The sequence below is a fragment of the Pavona decussata genome, unplaced genomic scaffold, assembly GCF_977016875.1.
Source record: "Pavona decussata unplaced genomic scaffold, jaPavDecu1.1 SCAFFOLD_213, whole genome shotgun sequence".
NCBI lineage: Eukaryota > Metazoa > Cnidaria > Anthozoa > Scleractinia > Agariciidae > Pavona > Pavona decussata.
This window is the reverse complement of record NW_028145618.1, coordinates 38,214-64,705: the sequence shown is the minus strand read 5'-3', so window position 1 is coordinate 64,705 and position 26,492 is coordinate 38,214. Positions and strand designations below refer to the sequence as shown.

General features: G+C 37.9%; 2 protein-coding genes and 2 long non-coding RNA genes across 5 annotated transcripts in view; 3 read left to right on the top strand and 1 right to left on the bottom strand.

Moving 5' to 3' along the window:
- The window catches only part of LOC146460388 (uncharacterized), a 28,718-nt gene extending 6,363 nt beyond the window's left edge, over positions 1 to 22,355 (top strand). Inside the window, exon 2 of the long non-coding RNA XR_014857635.1 lies at positions 22,150 to 22,355. This is a non-coding gene — a long non-coding RNA (uncharacterized LOC146460388). The remainder of the gene's footprint in view (positions 1 to 22,149) is intronic.
- LOC146460390 (uncharacterized) lies at positions 2,367 to 6,123 on the top strand. The gene is made up of 4 exons (XM_085088168.1): positions 2,367 to 2,509; positions 3,854 to 4,190; positions 5,281 to 5,419; positions 5,957 to 6,123. Exons 1-3 carry the CDS (start codon positions 2,495 to 2,497, stop codon positions 5,409 to 5,411), a joined length of 483 nt encoding a protein of 160 aa, XP_084944294.1. The 5' UTR covers positions 2,367 to 2,494; the 3' UTR covers positions 5,412 to 5,419; positions 5,957 to 6,123.
- LOC146460387 (uncharacterized) lies at positions 6,836 to 25,905 on the bottom strand. 2 transcript variants are annotated; one of them, XM_085088170.1, is made up of 4 exons: positions 25,762 to 25,905; positions 24,095 to 24,431; positions 22,892 to 23,030; positions 6,836 to 7,042 (listed from the first exon to the last, which is right to left on the bottom strand). In XM_085088170.1, exons 1-3 carry the CDS (start codon positions 25,774 to 25,776, stop codon positions 22,900 to 22,902), a joined length of 483 nt encoding a protein of 160 aa, XP_084944296.1. In that variant the 5' UTR covers positions 25,777 to 25,905; the 3' UTR covers positions 6,836 to 7,042; positions 22,892 to 22,899. The 2 variants fall into 2 exon arrangements, with proteins under 2 accessions (XP_084944296.1, XP_084944295.1); XM_085088169.1 differs by lacking the exon at positions 6,836 to 7,042 and adding an exon at positions 22,174 to 22,354.
- Positions 9,852 to 14,073, top strand: LOC146460389 (uncharacterized). The gene is made up of 2 exons (XR_014857627.1): positions 9,852 to 13,021; positions 13,682 to 14,073. It is a non-coding gene; the product is annotated as an uncharacterized LOC146460389 (long non-coding RNA).
- Positions 25,906 to 26,492: the final 587 nt, after the last annotated feature.

Below are 26,492 nucleotides of genomic sequence, written 5' to 3'. Positions count from 1 at the left end.
TAAGGCGAGCTTGTACGTAATTGCGCGTGAAACTCAACAAGGCTTGAACTATCAAGTTTGAAGTGAATCTCCTTTCAGAACAATGCCCAATTCAGAGAACAAAACGTATCGCAAAGCATGCTTTTCTATGGCTTTTTCGGGCGGATGCGGTTTTACCGCAAAAATGAAACGCCATTAAAATTTTGAATCTCCAAGGGTTCTTGACAATTTTTATTTTTACTGAGGATACGACATAAGACCTAAAGAACGGGTTTATATCTCTATTTTTCTTTGGTTGATGTATTTCGACCACAGGAACTTTATTTAAAAGTTTTTCTTCCGCCATTATTGATCTTCAAAGGGGGTTCGTTCGAACCCCTCGAACCCCCCCTCCTACGCGCCTGTGAGCATTCCTTGTTCCCTTAAAAAACACTATAGTGATCATAGGAGCAGCCAGACCAGGAAAAAGATATTTTTTTCCTGAAAGTTCAATTCAGACCATTATCATGACAGCTCTTAAGCTCTTATTTTTCTGTTTGTTCTGATTTGCCTTGCAAAAATGACGGTTTAATAGTTAAGGAAAAATTTGGTTGCGTTGAAGCGGCGCATTAGTTTCTTTGAAGTTTTGGCATAATTGCAAAACAAGTTTGGCACAAAATGTGTAACCTTATGGCCTTAATTCACGACCATTGGTTATAATTTTATAATGTTGGCTTTCACCTTGTCATAAACTTGCCTAGTGAAAGACGCATTTAAACTATTTTCCTTATGGACTTTTTCGGCTTTTGTTTGTGAATGTCATTCGAAACCAAATGAAAATGAACATTTTTTTTAACCCATTGCAGCCCACGTGTTTTTGACATTTTCACAAATTAGCATTTTGTTAATCATTAACCTAATGTGCAGTAAAAATAGACAACTTACTGGGTCAAAATAACAGCACTCCTTTGGTCTATAATAGCTAGAATTTCTATTATTCGAATAAAATACCGTAGCTGCGAATTAAAGATTACTCGAAAAATAAGCCTGGAGGTAAAAATTTCGAAAATTTCGATGAAATTTGATCCTCGCGCCACATGGCAGTAATTTCATCCGCTCTCGAGAAGACGTGTTTGTTTACGCAAGATTAGGCAGTCGTCACGTTTCATCAATGAAAATAGAAAGAAAAACAGGCAATAAAGCTTTTCTAAATGAAAAATTTATTCAACTAAGTCTTTGTATTGGTCTTAGAAGAAAACGCGTATAATTTTTGCCGCGAGGCGACCGACTCGCAAGCAATTTGAAGCAATTGCGAGTCAATTTTGAAGCGAATTTATCGACCCGTGCGGAGCACGTTTTTCAAAACTTTTGCGAAAACTGTTCGGAATACGAAAAATCGATCAATTAGAATAGTATTTCAGTACAAATTCACAATCAAACCTGTAATTCTTTGTGAGTTGCATTGCGAGAAACACTCGAACATCACCAAGAAAGTCCATGGCGAAAACAATTATTTGAGATGTCCGCCAGCTCGTCGCCTCGGTAAATCTACAAATTTTCCTCGAAGCATAATTTCTCCGCCGTTAATGCTTGGATTTCCGCTGTCGAAACTGTCGAGTATTCCTTGAAAGTTCCTCTTTCGATTTACCGTTTCGAAAAGTTGTGTTTTCCTTCCGAAAACGCGAAATTAGCGTCTTGAATATTTAAGCCTGAAGCGCGCGGCCCGCCATGATGGCTGAAATCAGATATTTTTCGGAAGACAAAAACGTTTTTGTGTCTAGACCCCCCTAAGACCTAAAAATATATGCGCAGTCTCTGGATTCTGATTGGTCAGTCTTTTCCAAAGACAATTAGAACAATAGAGGACAAAATTTCTCCTTCTAGGGGAGGGAGAAACCCTTGCGCGTTGCGTGCGAGATTTCGCGGCCGGTTTCGGCTTAATGGGTTAAATTGGTATTTAATTATCACACTTCAAGTTGTTTGTTCCATTAACAGTAAATTAAGGACGGTGCCTACTAATACCGAAGCATTTTTGTGTGGTTTACGACTATGCGGGGAAAGCAAATCTTAGCAAGGCCTATTGGAATCCAAAAAGGAAATTGGGGGTAACCACGCATTTTTCAGAGATAATTAAGCAACAATATCTCTAAAAAGCGCCAAAATATAAAGCAATGTATGGGATTTTTTCCAAAATCAATGCTTAATTTTCTCTGAAAAATGCATGGTTACCCCAGATTTTCTTTTGAGATACCAAAGGCATTTGGTAAGTTCTGCTTTCTCCGTATAGTTTTAAACCGCGCAAAAATATTCCTGTATTAGTAGGCACCACCCATAGGAAACTCGGGTATCTCGCGATGCGCAGAACGTATGCGCAGTAACAATAGTAGGCACCGTCCTTAAGTTCAGTTTTAAATTGAAGGTTATTAAATTTCGAGTCAATCGACTATAAATTTACTCATTTTAATTTGCTTATTCATATGAAGTTTTTTCTTCGAGCGATTTAGGTCTATTAAACTTCTACATAAGAAACCGAGAGATGTCTGTGACTTTGGTGAGTAAACCTTCAACACTATAATTCGATTTCATTGTTAAGGAAACTTTGTAAGTCTCTGTTCAATGAAGAACGCAGGATACACAGATTCAGGATAAAGAAATTTGCGAGTCCAAATTTTACCTCAGTTTTTTACACAGCAGATCACTCACAAAGGAAATTTCATTTCACGCGACAAAATAGTACATTATAGGAAATTAATTGCTATACACCATTACCGTTATTTTGTGTGCATGTCAGAGTAAAATTATTACTCAAACACTGCTCACTTGTGTCAGGTGATAAATACTGCACAAAATTCGTCACTTTGAATGTCAAATTATAGTCAACATGATGTAAACAGTGTGTCTTGTTCAATGTCAGAAGCAAGAATTGTCGCTGAACCTCAGCAAAATTTGAAATAGTCGATCAAACTATTTTTTTATTTCCCATTGACGAAAGAAGAGACGAAAGTGTTACATACAGACATGTATTATTAAACACGTTGCATTATCAGTACACAAGGACTACACAAGTTTTTCGACATAGCATTTATAATTCACTTTGCTAAAGATTCTCCAGCTTCTATATTCTTTTGATTACATTTTTGATTATACTATATACAGATGTTGTTTGGTATACACAACACAAAAGTTAAGTTTCCTATGAAGTTTGCAAACCTGTGTGGTCCAGTCCTGTCGATAGAGTTTTGTCAAAGATAATTTCTGAATCACTCAGTTTGAAGGAAGAGGCATTATCTTCATTGATTAGAAATTTGCCTTTTTTTGTCAAAAATTTATTAAAATGTCTACGGCGTTCTTTCTCTTCAAGTTGAGGCTCGAAGGGGCAGGACTCAGTCATAAACTCCAACAGAATAATATTTGAAAGTACAAAAGGGCCGTTAAAAGCTTTCTTTTCAATGCCATGATGAAATAGAATCTTTGCGTATATTTAAACACTTACTCAAGTTTAACCGATACATAATTTTTGTCTTGCAAGAGATAAACTGTACAAGCCCAAAACCAAACGGAGATATTTTAAACCAAATAATACTAATACGAATAAAACAGTCATGTGTATTTACCTATCTAGGCCTCTATTTTCTCTATTATTTTCTATTTCTTTCTTTCTTTCTTTCTTTCTTTCTTTCTTTCTTTATTTATTTATTTATAGTCGCTAATTTGTACGGATTAACCGAGCTTGGTTTTGAGCTTGTCTATTGAGTTAAAGTTGGATTCGCAGACTGCCTTTTTTATGCTCACAAAATGTTTCAACTTTATTTCCCTCACTGATAATGGGAGCTATAAAAGTTTAATTTGTCATTACAAGATTCTTAGTTTAGCTTTCATCGTTTTCTTCCTACAGGTGTTGTGTTTTCTGTGCGGTTTTGTGGCCAATCTTCCAACATCCTTCAGCCTGAATTGTTATACATGCCATGATTATCCAGGCTCCAGCGAGCCCTGCAGCAGTCCGACCGTGAAGCAGTGTGATTCCTACTACGACTCCTGCATTTCGTTTTCTGCCACAGTAGAGTACTATGGAATGACTATCCCAACAACCTATAAGGACTGCATGATATCTCAGCAATGCAACTCAACTGCACTTTGCGGCCATATGACGGACAACCTGCCTGACTCTGCGGTCCTGAAGCATTGTTCCGTGGACTGTTGTCACGGCGATCTTTGTAATGCGCAAGCTGGAGGTAGGCACTTCAGTTTACTTCACTTTGTTTCAACCCTTTGCTCTACATTCCACTCCAAGTCCACCCCACCCCATTGCACACCACTGCGTTGCACACCACCCTACTTCATTTATATTCACACCACTCCACTACACTGCGTTCCATTCATCTTCACTCTACCCGCCTCGTTGGCTATTTGTCATCTCATATCCATGTCATTGGTGTAACAGAGGCTATTCCTCGCACTTTTTATAAATAACTGGATAGCGAGCCCACTAGGTTTCAAAATTTAAAAAATTAAAATTTTTAATACTTATATAGCGCCCTTTAACATCTAAATGATCAAAGGCGCTTTACAATCCAAGAAAGCTAATATTCACAAATCAAATAATTACAAATCAAATCAAATCAAAATGTTGGTTTTTGAGAAGAGGGGAAAACCGGAGTACCCGGAGAAAAACCTCTCGGAGCAGAGTAGAGAACCAACAAACTCAGCCCACTTATGACACCAAGTCCGGGAATCGAACCCGGGCCACATTGGTGGAAGGCGAGTGCTCAACAACTGCGCCAACCCTGCTCCCCTAACATATGAAGCCGATTGTTTTGAAAAGGTGGTCGATGAACTTTCAGCGCTTTTCGTGAATTGGCCCCGAAACACAGATTTTTGGCCCCGAGAAAGTTTAGAATGGCACGAAATAGAAAAGAACGGAGAAAAAAAGAAAGGCGTACCCAACCTTATTGTTTTATACTGGTGACTTTCGCACTCTCAAACGAACATGACTTGGTCGTGCCGATAGTTCGTGCAACTCTGAAGTGCGCTTTCCTTAACATAAGGCCTAAAATTAAATTTGCTGTTTCAGTTGTTCAGGACTTTCGGTAATTTTTATTCAAGCCTTTAAGGTTGTATTTTTTTGTCGAGCCTATCACCGTTTTAAGCGGCAGAATTTCCGTCCTCCACGGAACATGCAACAATTAGCCCCCCCCCCCCCCCCCCCTTCCTGAAATAAGCCGCTTAAACTTTTTGAAGGAATACAAGCACAAGGAAAATGTTTGGAATCTCACTGCAGGCTACTATCAGAATAATGCTTAATAAATTATTATCTTTTGATAGGTCAAGCCAAGAGGGACACTCTGTTGAAACTGCAGGAAAAGAAGCGTGAAGCCAAAGGTCGTATGCTGATGAGGAAGACTGCAAAAGCGATCAGTGAATACTTGGCCAACATGGCGCTGACAAAAAATTGATTTGATTGGTAAGGATGGCAGAATCGAAAACCTTTTTTTCCTTATCTACACAGATTTATAAGAAAGCTATAGACATCCAAACCTCTTGAGAATCTTCCATGACAAATTTTCGTTGATAAATGATTTTTTCATGTGTACGGATAAGCAAAACCTTCTTTGATTAATCCGAAAAAGGGAACTACCGAGGACAGGTAGGAAACTCTTGCAGGGGATTACCTAGAGTGCGTTTGCCGGGGAATATATAATTGAATAAATTGTCGGGGAAAAAAGGAATCGAAAGACTCTTAATAGATTTTCAATGAGGAATTTTCTAAAAAACCTTGACAAACAAATTTCTGGCCCCGTTTACACAGGAAAATTTCGGATTTGACAAACGTTCTTTTACAAATACAAACTGCGTGGCACTTTTCCAGTAGTTGTCATTGACGCAAAAATAGCACATTTTAACGGAGATTTGCTCGCGAATTTGGGAATTAATTCTATAGAAAGATTAATATTGTTTTAATAACAAGTGTCTACAATTCGTATCCTTTTTTCTTCCGCAGGCGAGATTCTGAAACAATCTGCTTTGGACTGGACCAGAAATGACAGAGTGGGGACAAAGGCGTTAGAATGAACTGCTTTTTCTGCCCAAAACTTATAACATTTGGGATTAAGATATTGAACTAGAAGTACGAGTAAGGGAAACTAAATAAAATGATTACATTCAAAACGTTTCATTCTTTAGCTGTGCTATACATTTGCTGTAGTCTAATTGACGCACCCATCCGATCAGTATTTGTTCTTAACTTTATTCAGCGCTTAAAATGCGCCTTCTTTGCCTTTGGCTAAAACTATAGTCGTGTCCTCGCTTCCGTTGATGCCTTGGTTTTCCCTTAGCTGGAAGTAAGTCGTTTAGAGAATGTGTTGGGTTGTTTCCAATCTAAAATACATGGCTGCACTGTGATGGGAGTGTGCCTTCAGTTACTAGGAGCTCTTTTATTACCGGTAGCTCAAACTGTCAGATTGCTACACTCTATCCTCATGTGAAGTTCGCGCTTCCGTCACCGTCGCAGTTGCTTAGAGTCCCTAGTGTTTGATATCGCGGTGGGGGGTGGGGGGGAGGGGGTTGGCCTCAGGCTCATCGGATGAGAAGAGTGGTGAATTTTGGTAAATAAGAGCGTTAAATTTGGGTATTCAAGGTTCCAAATAAATTTTAATGGAAAGCCGTTAGTAAGGAATTGCTACGAACAGTAGATATAAACTGCACGATTTTTCAGTCCAGGTCACAAACCTTGTTGATTTTTTTAACGCGAGATCCCTCTCTTATCTTGAACACTGAGATTAAACATGAGAACTGGATTCAATGTAATGTGATTATAAAAACTACATTACGTGAGATGCTTTTATTGCCTATACTCCACGTGATAAGTTGAATGGGAAAATTAAAGCAACAAATCTTTTTAATTCACTCTCATTCCTTTACGATAAAAGTAATTAGACATTTTAAACTATTACAAACTATCTTAGCTACAGAGTATTAGTTCATTGTAATGAGTTTCATCAGCTCGAAATTCGATGCAATCTATATAATAGTGTGCCATCGTCTTGTTTGTTTTCTCTTCTGATTCAGTGTTGCTGATAGATCTGATCTGCAAAAAGTAAAAAAAAAAAACTTTGACAATTATTTAGAGTGTTTTCCCATTATGTCGCAAAGGCCATGTTGGTGTCCCAAAATAAAGAAATGGCGGCCATGTTGGTATCCCAAACTAAACCTCTGGGAATTGAACTCTATTTTGATGCAAATACTTTCCTTTGTTTCAGTAAACCAATTTGGCCAGTAGTCACGTGAATGATAACACTCTATAGATTTACCCTCACAATATTACCAGTTCCCTGTCGCCTTGATAGCTCGGTTGGTAGAGCACTGCACCGGTATCGCAGGGGTCATGGGTTCGATTCCGGTTCAAGCCTGAATTTTTGTTCTGGCTTTCTTTCCGCAACAAGTGCAGTTATATTCACAACTGCGACTGTCTTTCATTCACATAATTCTTTCATGTACAATCCCAACATGCAATATGTTCAGATATTTACCCTTGCAGTGCCAAGTTGGTTGTTTTGATTTGTTGAAAGCTATTTAAGAGCGGCTGTCCGTAAAAAAAAACAAACATATCGCGGCAAGAGTGGAAAATTCGATTTATTTCTTTTTTCATAATGTTAGATAGGCTAGGATATAACTAAAATCACTGTGCAGTTTTTTCGGTGAAATATCCTTTTATTTTAAAGAAAATGCAAACAACGAAAATCCGTTAAAATCGCCATTTGAGGCGCTAAATTATTACACGGATTTGAGAGCCTCGCGTGCAAAAACAATTCATTCTACTATACCGCCTTTAAAACGCTCAAATCTTTTCTTAGAATCTCTAAATTTCTGTTGGAATGACTTGGGGAAATATTGCGTTGTTCTGTGTATGCGAAATAATTTAATTTCAAAGGCATACAATTCACTACAGTAAAAGTACTTCGTGAATAAAACTAATTTTCACCATGTGCGAAACCTTCAAATCGATTAAGCTTCTGGTGGTTGAATGTTAGAAGGATGGTCTAAAGATTCCTGAAAAAATGTCTTTGGGCAGAGGATTAAGAGCGACGCGAGAGCTTTACAAAGTCCGTAAAAACTGCAAATATTTGACCCTCCGCAGTAAACTTTTAAGTTGCGGGTCAGACATAAAATATGAAAGAAATCGAATTTTCCACCCTTGCTGCGAAATTTAAAATTTGTCTGATTTTTACAGACAGGCGCTCTTAAATGGAGTCTTGTGATCCATTCATCAGCGAAAAACTCTTTCAACAAGAAGCTGTTTTCATCTTAAACTCGGGCCATATTTGACTGCGTGGTGCGTAAGCCTACAATCTTTTAGCAGTGATAACCTCCAGCATCGCTAATTCCCCCAAAAAGATAGATACAGAGATAAAGTGAGGCAATAAGTAACCACCAGATAGAATTGCATTTCTTGCAGTCAGAATGAAATACAGGGGAAAACGACATTTGTCATACGAATGCTTTTTATAATCCCCGGGCTTTAATCCTTACGTTTTCACCTTTCGTTTAGAGACAAAAACAACTTCTACGGTCCTGATATGTATGTGACGCCGGGTCAATGACGGATCGTAATCTCAATCTCGTTCCCAGAGCCCTCGTTACCCTTGTCCAGCGGAGCGGGAAACGAGAGACTCTGGGATAAAGCGTTTCGGATCGCATTCTCATTGGTTGAATATCTGAGCATGCGTAACCGTTTTCGGCTCTGACGGGGCTGGGAACGAACAACAAAATGGCGGAAAAGAGAAGGCCGATTTCTGGCTTCGCAAACCACCCGATTGATTTGTTTGTAGCCAAAGCAGAGAGTGAGAATCTATTAAGTCTTATAGAGAGTGTAATGGGTCTTAAGTTTTGTGACGGCGACATCTTCTCCGGAGAATTTGTAGAAGTTGTTTTAACCGCCTAAAACAATTTGCAGTCGCGTTCAGACCAGTAAAGCTTGGTCAGGGGAAAAGGTAACAGAAAGTCCATCCCTAGCAGAGCAACGTGAAGCCAAACCAGGTAAACGCGATGATCACGTTGAGCAGGCCGAATGAAAATTAAATCTGTCCTCGATAATTAAGGCAAACGTCTTACAAGTACAACTTCTTTACCAGAACCTTAAAAGAATAGAACATTCTACCTTCTTTTTTATTAGATGAGCCATCTATGACGAACTATTTTAGTCTCTCCCACTGATTTTGTATATATATTATTATTTCTTTATTCTTTTGTGACATAATAACACCGCTTTTTTTCTTGTATTTTTAATCTTTCACATGCACATTCACAGTGATGGGAAACCTTTGTGAATTATAATATGTAAATAAATTAATAAAGTCTGGCCAAGAGACGAAGGTTGTATTTGAGAACTTCGATTTCAGAATTCTGGCCAACATAATTCTTCGCAACCATCGCAACTCTGAAATGCATTAGATCGCTCAGTGTGTCACATTTGAGAGAGTTCCAACCAGCCAACTTGATGATTCACAGCCAATTGTAACCGACATTTTAAGGACTTTGACAATGTAACTTTCTGATGTGTAAGACCGAGCTTGATCAGCAACGGAATAATTATATTATCCTTGTTGTCAGTGCTCATATATAGTTAAATGTTGCTTAATGCATGATATACACAAAAATTGGTTTAATAGGCTGTAATTCTATCAGTACAGGCTTTGCTTGGATGCAAGATTTATTATTATTCCTAGTATATGAAACAGTGATGTGTGCAGAGTACCCAGCACCTAACTATGCACTGTTTATATAGTTGTTTGAGACAAGGCTTTTGATGGACTGTCCACATAGTGATACTTATTTTGAATGTTTAATAAAAATAATTATATTGTTTCCTTTGAGGTACCTGGATGAAATGGCTCAAAATTCTTGTATTTTGTTTTCCTTTGTCATTTTATGATAATATTTGACAAAAAAAAACAAAGAAAAAAAGAAATCAAACTAGTTTCTAATCACTTTCATTTTTAGACTATAACATTTACATTAAACCTCTAAGTCAACATTGACAAGTGGGGAAAGGGGTGCATGCTAAACAAAGGGTGCTATGCATACATGTATGTTTGTCTGCACTGGTTTTGCTGAAGATTGCATGTTAAAATGGAACCCAAACATTCTCAGACAAGTTAGCAATTGTCTACAAAATTTGAATTACAAGCCTCCTCTCAAAAAATATCACAATATCATTCTTTTAATCTGCCAAGCCCAACCAAGGACTGTCAGAGATAGCTACATATTTTAACCCCCCCCCCCCCCCCTCCTTCCCTAAACCCTCTGGCTGTGCACAATAAAGTCCTACAAATATAAGCCTAATGGTCAGGGCTTAAAATTAGAATTTCATGGTCTTTCACCTCTACCATAATTATTCAAGGTTGCCAGAGGTATTCTTCTGAATAATACAGAAAATATCTGTAGCAATCTCATGGCTATAGACAGGTAAGAGAGTTTGGACCTTTTCAACAGAAGTTAATTGTGTTAGTTAAGTGTTGTAGGACTAAATCAATCAATTAAAAGGAAAATCCACTTGAAAGACCCACACTACCTACAGTACTCCTGCCAAGTTCTCGTTACAGGTTGACTCGGTATTGAATAAGATACATTTTGATTTGGGTCTTTACTTCAGCATCAATGATGGTTTCCTTCAGCTCTTCACCTGATTGATCCTGGAGAAGATGAACAGCACTTGGTTGCTCTTGGGGAATGTCAACGACTATGTCTGCAAGTGCTTGTGCAAACTCATAGTCATCACACCTGCACTGAAGACTGTGAAAGTCACAGCGCATGGGCAGGATCATGATTGTTGAGGACATCATGGTCAAAATTACTGCGAATCATTTTCCCTTTGCACTGTTTTTATTGCACAAAGTTCCTTATTTCATCAGACATGTTTTTTCTGATTTGGAGATATTGTAGGAGTTGTAAAAGATATCTGCCCTGGCTGAGAGACCATCTCTTCCAGCCCGGCCTACCTTCCTGGCAGTAATCCTCCATTGTGTGGGGGACTCCAATGTGGATTACTCGTCTGATGTTGTTACAGTCGATCCCAAGGTCGAATGCAATGGTCACAAAAAGTATGCCGTGGATACATGTTTCCTTCACTAATTCTTCAACAATGAGATTTTGTTCATGCTCAGGGTACTGTGCATGGTACTGGCTGAAAAGCCTGGTTTTTTTGCTAAAGGCAGTGCAGTAGAAGGGTAGTACTGATCTTTACCCATACTGTTGCTGAAGGAAAGGAAACATTCGGCACCAGTTACCAGATTCCCATAACTTAAGATAAGTGGCATTTGATTATTTTTAGCTTTCAGTTCAACAACAATGGGTTGCAAAATTGATTCAAGTTTCCCATCTCCTCTATTGGGGCGAACATGATACGCATAATATAGGTTTGCCCTGTTTGGGTTTGATTCAACAATAACTGGATCAGAGAGCCCCAGGGAATCTATTATACCACCCTTGGTGGCTCTTGTGGCAGTTCCTGTGAGGACCAGAAGTGTTACTGCAGGGAACAAATTGGACAGAACCCTAATCTTCCCTTAAGCTGGCTTAAATGAGCATCTTAGAACAGAAAACAAAAGTATTTGTTAATTCACTTAGTTCATTTACAGGCATGCACCTCACCCACTATTGGTTACTCAAGGGTGATTTGTTAGATCGTTTAGCGTAACCAAGAGACTAATATACTACAAAAAAAAATTCCAGTAACGTGGTGATTTCAAGAGGTGTTCCATGCAGGTGCTAAGGCAGTCTATTGAAGCAGATCAAAAATTACACAACCCTTGCAAAATGTTAAATTATCGGTTTTTCTAACATCCGGGTCATCATACTAACATTGTACAGGGAAACCCTGAATGACAGATTCTATTTGCTATCCAAAACCAAATGTATTTTTTCAGTAGGACTAGAGTTTGAGCTAACAGCAAACATCTAGATCCTGGACGGAATAAGTGGCTAAGCCGGATTGCTCATCAAGGGACTGTCTATAATATAGCAAAAGCCACCATTGATTGTTTATAGAGTTTATGTTGAAGCAACTACAGAATACAGGGCCACTTTGGTCCACACACATAAGAACGACACACATAACACAATAGATGCTATTATCATGTAAATAAGTGGCCCTGTAATCTGTAATTTAGCCAAATAATCAAGAAATGTGCAATTAAATGATAACTTTATTCTGAGGCCTTGATTAATGAAATAAAAGATGATAACTCAACAACATTCTAAACAACATTCTTATTTTTTTAAATAAAATATATAAATACCATTGTTGAACCAAATAAGCCTCATCTATGACTATCGCTCGCACTCTCCTCTGAAATTCCTAACATCTTCGCTACGGTTTTGTTGTCCACAAAAACCTCGGGATAACCAAACAGCAATCTACATTTGTTAACATCTTTTGGGACCGTAACCTTCTGCTCTCCTTCATCTTCCACGATACTTGTTTTGAAACACAGACATTCACACAGCCTTTTAACTTCTGCAACTGATCCCGGATTATTGCATTTAACAGCGACACAACGATGACTATCGAGTCTTTCTAGATCTGTTTACCTTCGCTTTCAAGTTTGCAACAGAGCGATTTGCCAAAAGCCGTTGGCGACACAGTCCGGCACATCCCTTTTTTCCAGACAAATGGCCCCAATCTCATCGTACTGCTTCTTTTTCAATTCTAGGTTAGGATTTCCTAATTTTGTCACAGAAAATTCAATACAATCGTGGACATTCGTCGCCATTTTGTCAAGATGCTTACGCCTGCGCAGTTGAACTCATGACAAGAATCTTGTCATCCGAAATCGCTTTATCCCAGAGCAGGAGGGAGTGATAAACTCGTGAGCGCGGCTGATTCGAGGTCTCGGGCCATCGTGACGTCACGGCAAAGCGAGCGTGTAAATGCAAAGAATTCTCGAAAATGGCGGCCGGGTCGCTAACTGTGTCACTACTTAAAGCTTATTTTTCTTGATTATATAAGCTTGAAAATGGCTTGTCATTTGATTAAGGAGACTTAAAATCTTGTTCTGTTGCTGGAGAGGTGAGTGAATATTTATTGTTATTTCAAAATCCTGCGGAAAGGGTTTTCGAAGCGTTTCGGCTTGTCCCCCTGTGTGAAAAATTGTGCCAGAAAGATTTTTTTGTTCGCCCGGAGAAATTGGTTTTTTTTCGACATAGATAGTATCAGTCAACTTGACACTCGACTCCAGAGTAGCTTATAATTCTAGCAAAATATCCAGTGTGTTAATAATGTCGAAGAATAAACGATTAAAATGATCAGTGGAATTCGTCGAGTCAGTTTGCAGATAAGTTTGAATTAATCAGTGCGGTGCTAAACGATGTCCTTTACTTCTACATTTACGTACCCAAGTAAAGACCCCAGTTAAAAGACACTTTTATCTCTTTGAAGAAACTGTGTCCTCTAATTGTTCGCTTTTGCGCTTCAAGTAACCAGTGTTTTGGTTCATGCTCTTTTTTGTTGTAGTACTGTTGAGTTAGTTAAGAATACTTTTTCATTTTCCAGGAGTTCAGACCTAAGTTACTTCACATAATTTAAGCTGTTTTATTAATAGTTACACCGTAAAAACTAAATTCTTGACCACTGAACACTTACTGCCAACCACTGTCTAGCAAGTAAAAGTAACTTTGAAAACAACAGTACATACAGTTGTAATCTTGTTTCTATTTTCTTTCCTAGTAGTATTGATTCAAGTGAAGAGAAAAGCAATGATAACCAAGTCTCCTGTTGCACTCACAGGGAGTACATGAAACTTTTCTGAGGCACTAACATCATCTTTGTGGCATGTGTACAGCAGAGGAGAGTCTACTGGCCGGCAGTGCTTCTTGACACATTTTTTACCAGCCTCTGTATCGTCATCCAGTATATCAACTATGGTCACAAGGAATGCTCAAATTATGTTATGTCAATAATGTCACGAACGTCTTGCTGCTTGGGCATTTTTAAAAGTTAGGACTGTTGCAGGTAGCCACATCAAAAAGGGAGTGGGCCATGCAATATTTAGCCAGACAGAGGGTGTGGGTCATGATATTTATAATTAAATGGTTATTCTGGAAATAAAAATGGACAAAAGCTCACTGTGTCTGTTTTACATTATAAATACCTGTCAAGAGCAGATCCTACCCCCCCCCCCTCTTGAGGGAAGGGGCCTAGTATCAAACAAGAACACAATTTCCAGTAAAATGTTGTAGGCTGAATCGTAGAGTGCTATTATTTATAAAAATTAAAATATTGTGTTATGAAGACCATATTCCTTCATTACTCATAGCCCTTGTTGTTGTTCACCCAGGCCCTTCCCTCTCAATATTTGTTGTGAAAAATTTAGTCTGTTCAGTAAAATTTGCATGTTACAGTACATATCAAAAGACTTATAATAATAAACATAAACAACTATGACAATAATCAAATACCTTTGACTGTATCCTATAGACAAGTGCCTTTTGCTTGCAGAACTTTTCTGTCCTTAACAACACTTTCTGACCTTTCAGTATATGATTTTTCTTTATCTTGTTTAGGGTGATGAGTTTTTTCCATTTCCTTCTCAGTGCTTGTTTTCCTTACAGTTATTGAGTTGGGATTTTAATTATTTGTAAGTGCATTAACAATGTTCACACAGAAAGTGTAAATATTCTGAATGTGTTCAAAGCATGGCCAGGTACAAGGACAATGTGAAGATTTGTAAGGAGCTTTATAACCAGTGTACACGAGAAATGTTTGATGGTTGTTTAGTTTCAACCACCAGTGATGAATTGGTTTATCAGAATACCAGCCTTGACATCATTACTATTTGGCACAGGTAGTCTCTTCAGTTGATTGACCAGTCTATGTTTCTTTCTATTGATTTCGTTGCTGTGTTTATTTCTATTTTATTTATTTATTTATTTATTATTTCTTTTTAGAGCAGTCTGAAATGCTCAGTATTGAGAGACAGACCTACTCGGTAAATAAATAAAGATAACATTGCAGAATTGCCTGGGGAATACCAAAAGAACATCATTAATTCACTTATGAACGATGCACAAAGTGTGTTGATGAGGAGATGAATTTTTGACAAAAGCATGTGTAGAAAGAATTAAATCCACGTTTAGGACAGTGCTGGAACATTTCTTAGTGTATCCATATCTGTCTTCAATGAGCTTATTGTAGTCAAACAGATCAGTAAGCTGCTACAAACAGATCAATAATAAGTGGATGAATTATGCGGACGCCCGAGGAAACAACCATTTCGGACTTTCCTCGCTATTTTATCGCAATATTTTTATCAAACCGTGCCCGTATGCCAACGGTTCCTGGAAATATGAACTTCATCTCTTTCTCAATGTTAGTTCGAAAAGCCCTTCGTAAGAAATGTTTTTGGTCTTTCAAAGAATTCGCGTTTCAATACGATCATGTTGACTTGAACGAGGACACATACTGCGGCTAGTTCTGTTTATATGTAAGCTAACATTACAAAATAAATTGGTCAGATCACTTACCAGGCTACAATATTGATCCTGTATGTCGGCTCCGAATCTTCGAATAGTTTTTACTTCCTTCTGTAAAGTCGATAGTTTCCATAAATTGTTAATTGTTTATATGTTTTTTTTTAGAGGGAAGCTCGAAGCTCGCGTGAAATTCCGCGTCAGTTCATTTTGCTCGCCGATTATTGATATACCATTTTTTGGCATTTTTATGCGGTTTAAACTACAATCATACAATTATCTACTTAAGATATGAACTAGGCCAGTAGTATTCGACTTAATGGTCCTAACCAGTTTACGACGGGAGCTTTTTTTTCGCATTAGTTGATGTTTTTCTCGCTAGTTTTAGCGGCTGTCAGGCAATTAACCGCCAAAGAACGGTGTTTAAAGCCACTGATCATTTTTATAAAATTGTTATATGATTTAATTTTTCTGAAATTAGGAAGATGTCATACCAGTTAAGCTTATGTTTTTGTCTCTATGCTCTACATTTTTGGGTTCGTGAGATACACTTCATGAAAGGTCGCAACCTGCTACAATTTGATGTTGACATCTGATCGATCGATCGCAGCATTTGGGTATTTTTCTCCTTTAATTTCAAGTTTTTTGGACAGCATTGCATTCAGAATACTTTACATTGAATAGCATGTAGCATAGCTTGAGTTCTTTCATAGTGTTGTTATGGACCACTTGAAATATTGGGCTTTAGGTAAACAAACGGCTTCCAAAAAAATGTGTCTCTTTGAAATTCCCGGGCTGGCGTTCGTGTGACGTCACGATGGCCGGACACCTTGAATTTTTTCAACGCCGATATCTACATTGGCGCCCAGGCCTAAGTTTATCACTCCCTCCTGTCCCAGAGTCTCTCGTTTCCCGCTCCGCTGGACAAGGGTAACGAGGGCTCTGGGAACGAGATTGGTACGATCTAGGGGACACAGCGGCAAAACGCAATGCACATGTGCCAATCACTAAACTTCCGGTCGGTGTTGTATTTCCGGTTAGCTATTAAAACCTATTGCGTAAACAAAAAACTCCCGTCGCACGAAGTTTAAAAACAAAACTCAAGAGTTACAAAACAAACTTAAGCAAAAAAATTGTTTTCCTGGTGAGTAAATTTATTTTGCTGTTTTCAAACTTTTGCACCAAGGGGTTTGGTGCTTGCACCAAGTGCGAAAACCATGCTCGAAGATGCGACCTGCTCGCGCTTGTAAAGAAAAGTTTTGTTGTCCGTGGTTGTTGTTGTCCTGGTGTTAAAATGTTGTTCCTCGCAATACGAGAAGTGTGGTAAAAGTTTAGGTAAACGAAAATGCGGAGGCTGTCATTACTTCTTGACACCTCGGTTAGCCAGAGCCGCTGAACTTCCAGTTGGTTCGATAGTTTGCCGGGTTCACTGGGACGAAACAACCGGTGTTCGGTCACTCTGGAAAACTACTCTCGAGCTCTCCACAAAAACGGGATACCTTCTCGACTTTATGCCTTGTTGGACGCTGTTGGAAAGGCGGGTAATGTTTCTTATCGTCCGGGAACAAGGTGCTGCAACAAATGTGCTGAGAATGTCGACCAAGAAGTAAAGTTTACCACGCATGCAGAATATAAGCCGAAAGAGGCCGAATTTCGGTTCTGGGTTGTGCATAATTTTTCAGTGAACAGCAGTAGATGTGCTTGCAAGGACCGCCGTGATAAAATAAAAGTACTGGATCCTGTAGTAAAGGAGCAATAAATTGTAGAACAAATAATATAGGGAGGAAGGCTAATTTCACAGTCAGAGAAATATATTTTTCCTTTCCAATATTCAAACGGCACGGCCTTTGTTCATCAAACATACCCTGCCTTGCTCTTTATATTATTTGTTCCATAATTTTTTAGTTTGCCTTTTTACTTTCACATACAAAGCTAACTTCATGATTGTTAAAGTTGCTAAGTTTGCAACCCCAAATAGTAACCCTTAATAAAGTAATTAAAGTAATTTTCCCCAATTATTGTATATATTTAGCAAAAGAAATAATAATAATAATAATAATAATAATAATAATAATAATAATAACAATAACAATAACAATAACAATAATAATAAAAATAACACTAATAATAATAATAATAATAATAATAAAAGAGATTGTAGAAGAGTGCTTCCAAATCAGGACACCTGGAGGACAAAGCAAACTTCTTTTGGAGTTGTGAAAGTCAATTGTCATGGAGATATCCTAGTAGAAAGACATGTATAGAACAGCATTGAAACAGTTTTCAAAGACTCATCAGGTCAGTTTAACTACACAACTACTTGAGCAAAAAATAAAAGAATCTCAATAACATAATAGAGATATTTCAGTAACAGTATTTCTACCAAACATCCTTCTGAAGGATTACTCTGATCATCAACATGTATATTTCACTATAAAAATAAGCAATATCAGTATTGTAATATATTTTTTTCATCTGCTAGAGGAGAATAAATGTAACTTAAACAAAGGCACCCCCAACCCCAGAGGGAATGAAATTAAGCCCCAGTATGAATATGCATATTCTGATCACAATTTAAATATGTGGATAATATAATTATCCTCCACATATTTCTTATGGTACTAGTTGTGAGAGTTTATTTAAACATCTTGATGGAGTATGTGGTGACCATTAGTTTCTACTTATAAAGATAAAAAGTTCTGCATCCCTTTTTCATTATTGTTTTCCAAAAATTCATTTGATTACCTGGTAGAGAGATTCCAGAGAGCATTGCACCAACACCATGAAGGCAACATTGCACTTGCACTGTACACAACCTCAGAGATGGAAAAGTTTGCAGAGAAAAATGCACCTGGTCTTTTTAATCTTATTCTACACTATAATTGGATTCTTAATCTTGGATCATAATCAAAATATTATTTTGGGAGATGATCCAAGAATGAGTGATGAGCATCGTGTATTACAAGAAAAGAGAACAGTTGTTTTATTGCATATCATAGCATATGTCTGGTAATGTTGATTTACACAATAAATCTCATGTTATATTAAGTTTCTTTTAAGCTAACTTGACTTGTCTCAGGTATATTTAATTTCCTTGCCTTCATATAAGGAACACTCCCAAGTTGGAATAAACATGTTTATCAACCATAACAGCAGACAAATCGAGAATCTACCTATACTAAGATTGCACATTTGATTCTTCTTTCACCATGAGGTTTCCACATACAGAATATACTACTATCATAGGAAACCCCTGAAATGAAATAAACAAGAAAAATTTAATTATTTTCTTACATTTTTACTTACAGTGTACGTAAAAAGGGGCCTACAAATAATATTTATTATTATTATTTCAGGTCACAGAAGACACATTTAATACATGAGGAAGAAGGATTTTTTATTCAGCAACATGGGGCATCCAGAGATGTGATAAATTCTGCCAGACGTTTAGGCTTCAGCACCAATCCAGTCTTTTTCTTAGTTATCATTTTTTACCTTGGGCAAATTTAGGCTTTTGCACATATTATGCTAGCATTTTTTCGATCATTTTGGTGAATTAAAAGCATCAACCATTATTCGAGCATTTCAGTGGCATTTTCCCCTTTTTTGAGAGAGAGAAAGAGAAAAATTAAAATAAAATGACAAATCATTTTTTAAAAATGAAACGCCAAGTAGCCTGCTTGGGTCAAAACTTGGCGTCGCGAACAGAAGCGGGCGCTTTTCACCAACTTATTTTGCAACCAGAACTTTTTTCAGCCATACTTGCACGCATGTTTTAACATTAGCTTCAGGTTGAATGCTTTGGTGACCATAATTTTCAAAGTTTGAAGTCATTCATTTACCAGACAAGATGACTGAGTGAAAGGCTTTGCGTCATTAACATGTGCGAGCCAGCGAGGCATGCGAAGCATGCGAGGCAGATGTGCGAGGCATGAACAAAACATGCGAGGCATGAACAACCCCAACATAAACTGCTAACCGTTAAGCTAACCGGGGATGAGCTATTTAAGCTAACCTGAGGGCTATTTAGGCTAACCGGAGTGCTCTTTAGGCTAACCGGAGTGTTTTTTAGGTTAGTTTTGTTTAACCGAAAATTTGGCAACTAAATCAGTCTATGACCCCCAGGCCAAGATAGATAAAGATGTCTCACGTTTACTATAGAAAAACAATCATGTAGAAACGGTTCCTGTCTTCAAATGAAAGGTAAATAACAAATGTTTTCCCCTGAATTTCATTTAAAAACATTGAAAAACGTTTAAAAACATTGAAAAACGTACAAGGATGACGTACGCGTGATGCGTAACGTTACCCTAGATCGTACCGGAATTACGATCCGTCATTGACCCGGCGTCACATACATATCAGGACCGTAGAAGTTGTTTTTGTCTCTAAACGAAAGGTGAAAACGTAAGGATTAAAGCCCGGGGATTATAAAAAGCATTCGTATGACAAATGTCGTTTTCCCCTGTATTTCATTCTGACTGCAAGAAATGCAATTCTATCTGGTGGTTACTTATTGCCTCACTTTATCTCTGTATCTATCTTTTTGGGGGAATTAGCGATGCTGGAGGTTATCACTGCTAAAAGATTGTAGGCTTACGCACCACGCAGTCAAATATGGCCCGAGTTTAAGATGAAAACAGCTTCTTGTTGAAAGAGTTTTTCGCTGATGAATGGATCACAAGACTCCATTTAAGAGCGCCTGTCTGTAAAAATCAGACAAATTTTAAATTTCGCAGCAAGGGTGGAAAATTCGATTTCTTTCATATTTTATGTCTGACCCGCAACTTAAAAGTTTACTGCGGAGGGTCAAATATTTGCAGTTTTTACGGACTTTGTAAAGCTCTCGCGTCGCTCTTAATCCTCTGCCCAAAGACATTTTTTCAGGAATCTTTAGACCATCCTTCTAACATTCAACCACCAGAAGCTTAATCGATTTGAAGGTTTCGCACATGGTGAAAATTAGTTTTATTCACGAAGTACTTTTACTGTAGTGAATTGTATGCCTTTGAAATTAAATTATTTCGCATACACAGAACAACGCAATATTTCCCCAAGTCATTCCAACAGATATTTAGAGATTCTAAGAAAAGATTTGAGCGTTTTAAAGGCGGTATAGTAGAATGAATTGTTTTTGCACGCGAGGCTCTCAAATCCGTGTAATAATTTAGCGCCTCAAATGGCGATTTTAACGGATTTTCGTTGTTTGCATTTTCTTTAAAATAAAAGGATATTTCACCGAAAAAACTGCACAGTGATTTTAGTTATATCCTAGCCTATCTAACATTATGAAAAAAGAAATAAATCGAATTTTCCACTCTTGCCGCGATATGTTTGTTTTTTTTACGGACAGCCGCTCTTAAATAGCTTTCAACAAATCAAAACAACCAACTTGGCACTGCAAGGGTAAATATCTGAACATATTGCATGTTGGGATTGTACATGAAAGAATTATGTGAATGAAAGACAGTCGCAGTTGTGAATATAACTGCACTTGTTGCGGAAAGAAAGCCAGAACAAAAATTCAGGCTTGAACCGGAATCGAACCCATGACCTCTGCGATACCGGTGCAGTGCTCTACCAACCGAGCTATCAAGGCGACAGGGAACTGGTAATATTGTGAGGGTAAATCTATAGAGTGTTATCATTCACGTGACTACTGGCCAAATTGGTTTACTGAAACAAAGGAAAGTATTTGCATCAAAATAGAGTTCAATTCCCAGAGGTTTAGTTTGGGATACCAACATGGCCGCCATTTCTTTATTTTGGGACACCAACATGGCCTTTGCGACATAATGGGAAAACACTCTAAATAATTGTCAAAGTTTTTTTTTTTTACTTTTTGCAGATCAGATCTATCAGCAACACTGAATCAGAAGAGAAAACAAACAAGACGATGGCACACTATTATATAGATTGCATCGAATTTCGAGCTGATGAAACTCATTACAATGAACTAATACTCTGTAGCTAAGATAGTTTGAAATAGTTTAAAATGTCTAATTACTTTTATCGTAAAGGAATGAGAGTGAATTAAAAAGATTTGTTGCTTTAATTTTCCCATTCAACTTATCACGTGGAGTATAGGCAATAAAAGCATCTCACGTAATGTAGTTTTTATAATCACATTACATTGAATCCAGTTCTCATGTTTAATCTCAGCGTTCAAGATAAGAGAGGGATCTCGCGTTAAAAAAATCAACAAGGTTTGTGACCTGGACTGAAAAATCGTGCAGTTTATATCTACTGTTCGTAGCAATTCCTTATTAACGGCTTTCCATTAAAATTTATTTGGAACCTTGAATACCCAAATTTAACGCTCTTATTTACCAAAATTCACCACTCTTCTCATCCGATGAGCCTGAGGCCAACCCCCCCCCCCCCACCCCCCACCGCGATATCAAACACTAGGGACTCTAAGCAACTGCGACGGTGACGGAAGCGCGAACTTCACATGAGGATAGAGTGTAGCAATCTGACAGTTTGAGCTACCGGTAATAAAAGAGCTCCTAGTAACTGAAGGCACACTCCCATCACAGTGCAGCCATGTATTTTAGATTGGAAACAACCCAACACATTCTCTAAACGACTTACTTCCAGCTAAGGGAAAACCAAGGCATCAACGGAAGCGAGGAAACGACTATAGTTTTAGCCAAAGGCAAAGAAGGCGCATTTTAAGCGCTGAATAAAGTTAAGAACAAATACTGATCGGATGGGTGCGTCAATTAGACTACAGCAAATGTATAGCACAGCTAAAGAATGAAACGTTTTGAATGTAATCATTTTATTTAGTTTCCCTTACTCGTACTTCTAGTTCAATATCTTAATCCCAAATGTTATAAGTTTTGGGCAGAAAAAGCAGTTCATTCTAACGCCTTTGTCCTCACTCTGTCATTTCTGGTCCAGTCCAAAGCAGATTGTTTCAGAATCTCGCCTGCGGAAGAAAAAAGGATACGAATTGTAGACACTTGTTATTAAAACAATATTAATCTTTCTATAGAATTAATTCCCAAATTCGCGAGCAAATCTCCATTAAAATGTGCTATTTTTGCGTCAATGACAACTACTGGAAAAGTGCCACGCAGTTTTTATTTGTAAAAGAACGTTTGTCAAATCCAAAATGTTCCTGTGTAAACGGGGCCAGAAATTTGTTTGTCAAGGTTTTTTAGAAAATTCCTCATTGAAAAGCTATCAAGAGTCTTTCGATTCCTTTTTTCCCCGACAATTTATTCAATTATATATTCCCCGGCAAACGCACTCTAGGTAATCCCCTGCAAGAGTTTCCTACCTGTCCTCGGTAGTTCCCTTTTTCGGATTAATCAAAGAAGGTTTTGCTTATCCGTACACATGAACAAATCATTTATCAACGAAAATTTGTCATGGAAGATTCTCAAGAGGTTTGGATGTCTATAGCTTTCTTATAAATCTGTGTAGATAAGGAAAAAAAGGTTTTCGATTCTGCCATCCTTACCAATCAAATCAATTTTTTGTCAGCGCCATGTTGGCCAAGTATTCACTGATCGCTTTTGCAGTCCTCCTCATCAGCATACGACCTTTGGCTTCACGCTTCTTTTCCTGCAGTTTCAACAGAGTGTCCCTCTTAGCTTGACCTATCAAAAGATAATAATTTATTAAGCATTATTCTGATAGTCTTCACCGTGGGTTATCACCTTGACGTGGTGGTGAAGCTTGTGAGGCTCAGTGACCTTTAGAGCTATGCCGGCTGGGACCTTGGTCCCTGGCAGGTTCAACCTTGCCGGATTGGTCAAGAGGTAGAGCCCAGACAGAGAATAACCCACCGTTCCTACCGTTAGTAGGTTGAGCTTGGGGCCAATCACGCCTTCTTGTAAAAAGTAACAGATTACGGAAACCTTAAGGCCCCATTTCCCTTAAAGGGAAAAGGACCAAATGATTCTGATAGTAGCCTGCAGTGAGATTCCAAACATTTTCCTTGTGCTTGTATTCCTTCAAAACGTTTAAGAGGCTTATTTCAGGAAGGGGGGGGGGGGGGGGGGCTAATTGTTGCATGTTCCGTGGAGGACGGAAATTCTGCCGCTCAAAACGGTGATAGGCTCGACAAAAAAATACAGCCTTAAAGGCTTGAATAAAAATTACCGAAAGTCCTGAACAACTGAAACAGCAAATTTAATTTCAGGCCTTATGTTAAGGAAAGCGCACTTCAGAGTTGCACGTACTATCGGCACGACCAAGTCATGTTCGTTTGAGAGTGCGAAAGTCACCAGTATAAAACAATAAGGTTGGGTACGCTTTTCTTTTTTTTCTCCGTTCTTTTCTATTTCGTGCCATTCTAAACTTTCTCGGGGCCAAAAATCTGTGTTTCGGGGCCAATTCACGAAAAGCGCTGAAAGTTCATCGACCACCTTTTCAAAACAATCGGCTTCATATGTTAGGAAACCTAGCGGGCTCGCTATCCAGTTATTTATAAAAAGTGCGAGGAATAGCCTCTGTTACACCAATAACATGGATATGAGATGACAAATAGCCAACGAGGCGGGTAGAGTGAAGATGAATGGAACGCAGTGTAGTGGAGTGGTGTGAATATAAATGAAGTGGGGTGGTGTGCAATGCAGTGGTGTGCAATGGGGTGGGGTGGACTTGGAGTGGAATGTAGAGCAAAGGGTTGAAACAAAGTAAAGTAAACTGAAGTGCCTACCTCCAGCTTGCGCATTACAAAGATCGCCGTGACAACAGTCCACGGAACAATGCTTCAGGACCGCAGAGTCAGGCAGGTTGTCCGTCATATGGCCGCAAAGTGCAGTTGAGTTGCATTGCTGAGATATCATGCAGTCCTTATAGGTTGTTGGGATAGTCATTCCATAGTACTCTACTGTGGCAGAAAACGAAATGCAGGAGTCGTAGTAGGAATCACACTGCTTCACGGTTGGACTGCTGCAGGGCTCGCTGGAGCCTGGATAATCATGGCATGTATAACAATTCAGGCTGAAGGATGTTGGAAGATTGGCCACAAAACCGCACAGAAAACACAACACCTGTAGGAAGAAAACGATAAAAGCTAAACTGAGAATCTTGTAATGACAAATTAAACTTTTATAGCTCCCATTATCAGTGAGGGAAATAAAGTTGAAACATTTTGCGAGCATAAAAAAGGCAGTCTGCGAATCCAACTTTAACTCAATAGACAAGCTCAAAACCAAGCTCGGTTAATCCGTACAAATTAGCGACTATAAATAAATAAAGAAAGAAAGAAAGAAAGAAAGAAAGAAAAAAATAGAAAATAATAGAGAAAATAGAGGCCTAGATAGGTAAATACACATGACTGTTTTATTCGTATTAGTATTATTTGGTTTAAAATATCTCCGTTTGGTTTTGGGCTTGTACAGTTTATCTCTTGCAAGACAAAAATTATATATCGGTTAAACTTGAGTAAGTGTTTATATATACGCAAAGATTCTATTTCATCATGGCATTGAAAAGAAAGCTTTTAACGGCCCTTTTGTACTTTCAAATATTATTCTGTTGGAGTTTATGACTGAGTCCTGCCCCTTCGAGCCTCAACTTGAAGAGAAAGAACGCCGTAGACATTTTAATAAATTCTTGACAAAAAAAGGCAAATTTCTAATCAATGAAGATAATGCCACTTCCTTCAAACTGAGTGATTCAGAAATTATCTTTGACAAAACTCTATCGACAGGACTGGACCACACAGTTTTGCAAACTTCATAGGAAACTTAACTTTTGTGTTGTGTATACCAAACAATATCTGTATATAGTATAATCAAAAATGTAATCAAAAGAAGATAGACGCTGGAGAATCTTTAGCAAAGTTAATTATAAATGCCATGTCGAAAAACTTGTGTAGTCCTTGTGTACTGATAATGCAACGTGTTTAATAATACATGTCTGTATGTAACACTTTCGTCTCTTCTTTCGTCAATGGGAAATAAAAAAATAGTTTGATCGACTATTTCAAATTTTGCTGAGGTTCAGCGATAATTCTTGCTTCTGACATTGAACAAGGCACACCGCATCATGTTGCCTACAATTTGACATTCAAACTGACAAATTTTGTGCAGTATTTATCACCTGACACAAGTGAGCAGTGTTTCAGTAATAATTTTACTCTGACATGCACACAAAATAACGGTAACGTTGTATAGCAATTAATTTCCTATAATGTACTATTATGTCGCGTGAAATGAAATTTCCTTTGTGAGTGATCTGCTGTGTAAAACTGAGGTAAAATTTGGACTCGCAAATTTCTTTATCCTGTATCTGTGTATCCTGCGTTCTTCATTGAACAGAGACTTACAAAGTTTCCTTAACAATGAAATCGAATTATAGTGTTGAAGGTTTACTCACCAAAGTCACAGACATCTCTCGGTTTCTTATGTAGAAGTTTAATAGACCTAAATCGCTCGAAGAAAAAACTTCATATGAATAAGCAAATTAAAATGAGTAAATTTATAGTCGATTGACTCGAAATTTAATAACCTTCGATTTAAAACTGAACTTAATTTACTGTTAATGGAACAAACAACTTGAAGTGTGATAATTAAATACCAATTTAAAAAAAATGTTCATTTTCATTTGGTTTCGAATGACATTCACAAACAAAAGCCGAAAAAGTCCATAAGGAAAATAGTTCAAATGCGTCTTTCACTAGGCAAGTTTATGACAAGGTGAAAGCCAAAATTATAAAATTATAACCAATGGCCGTTAATTAAGGCCATAAGGTTACACATCTTGTGCCAAACTTGTTTTGCAATTATGCCAAAACTTCAAAGAAACTAATGCGCCGCTTCAACGCAACCAAATTTTTCCTTAACTATTAAACCGTCATTTTTGCAAGGCAAATCAGAACAAACAGAAAAATAAGAGCTTAAGAGCTGTCATGATAATGGTCTGAATTGAACTTTCAGGAAAAAAATATCTTTTTCCTGGTCTGGCTGCTCCTATGATCACTATAGTGTTTTTTAAGGGAACAAGGAATGCTCACAGGCGCGTAGGAGGGGGGGTTCGAGGGGTTCGAACGAACCCCCTTTGAAGATCAATAATGACGGAAGAAAAACTTTTAAATAAAGTTCCTGTGG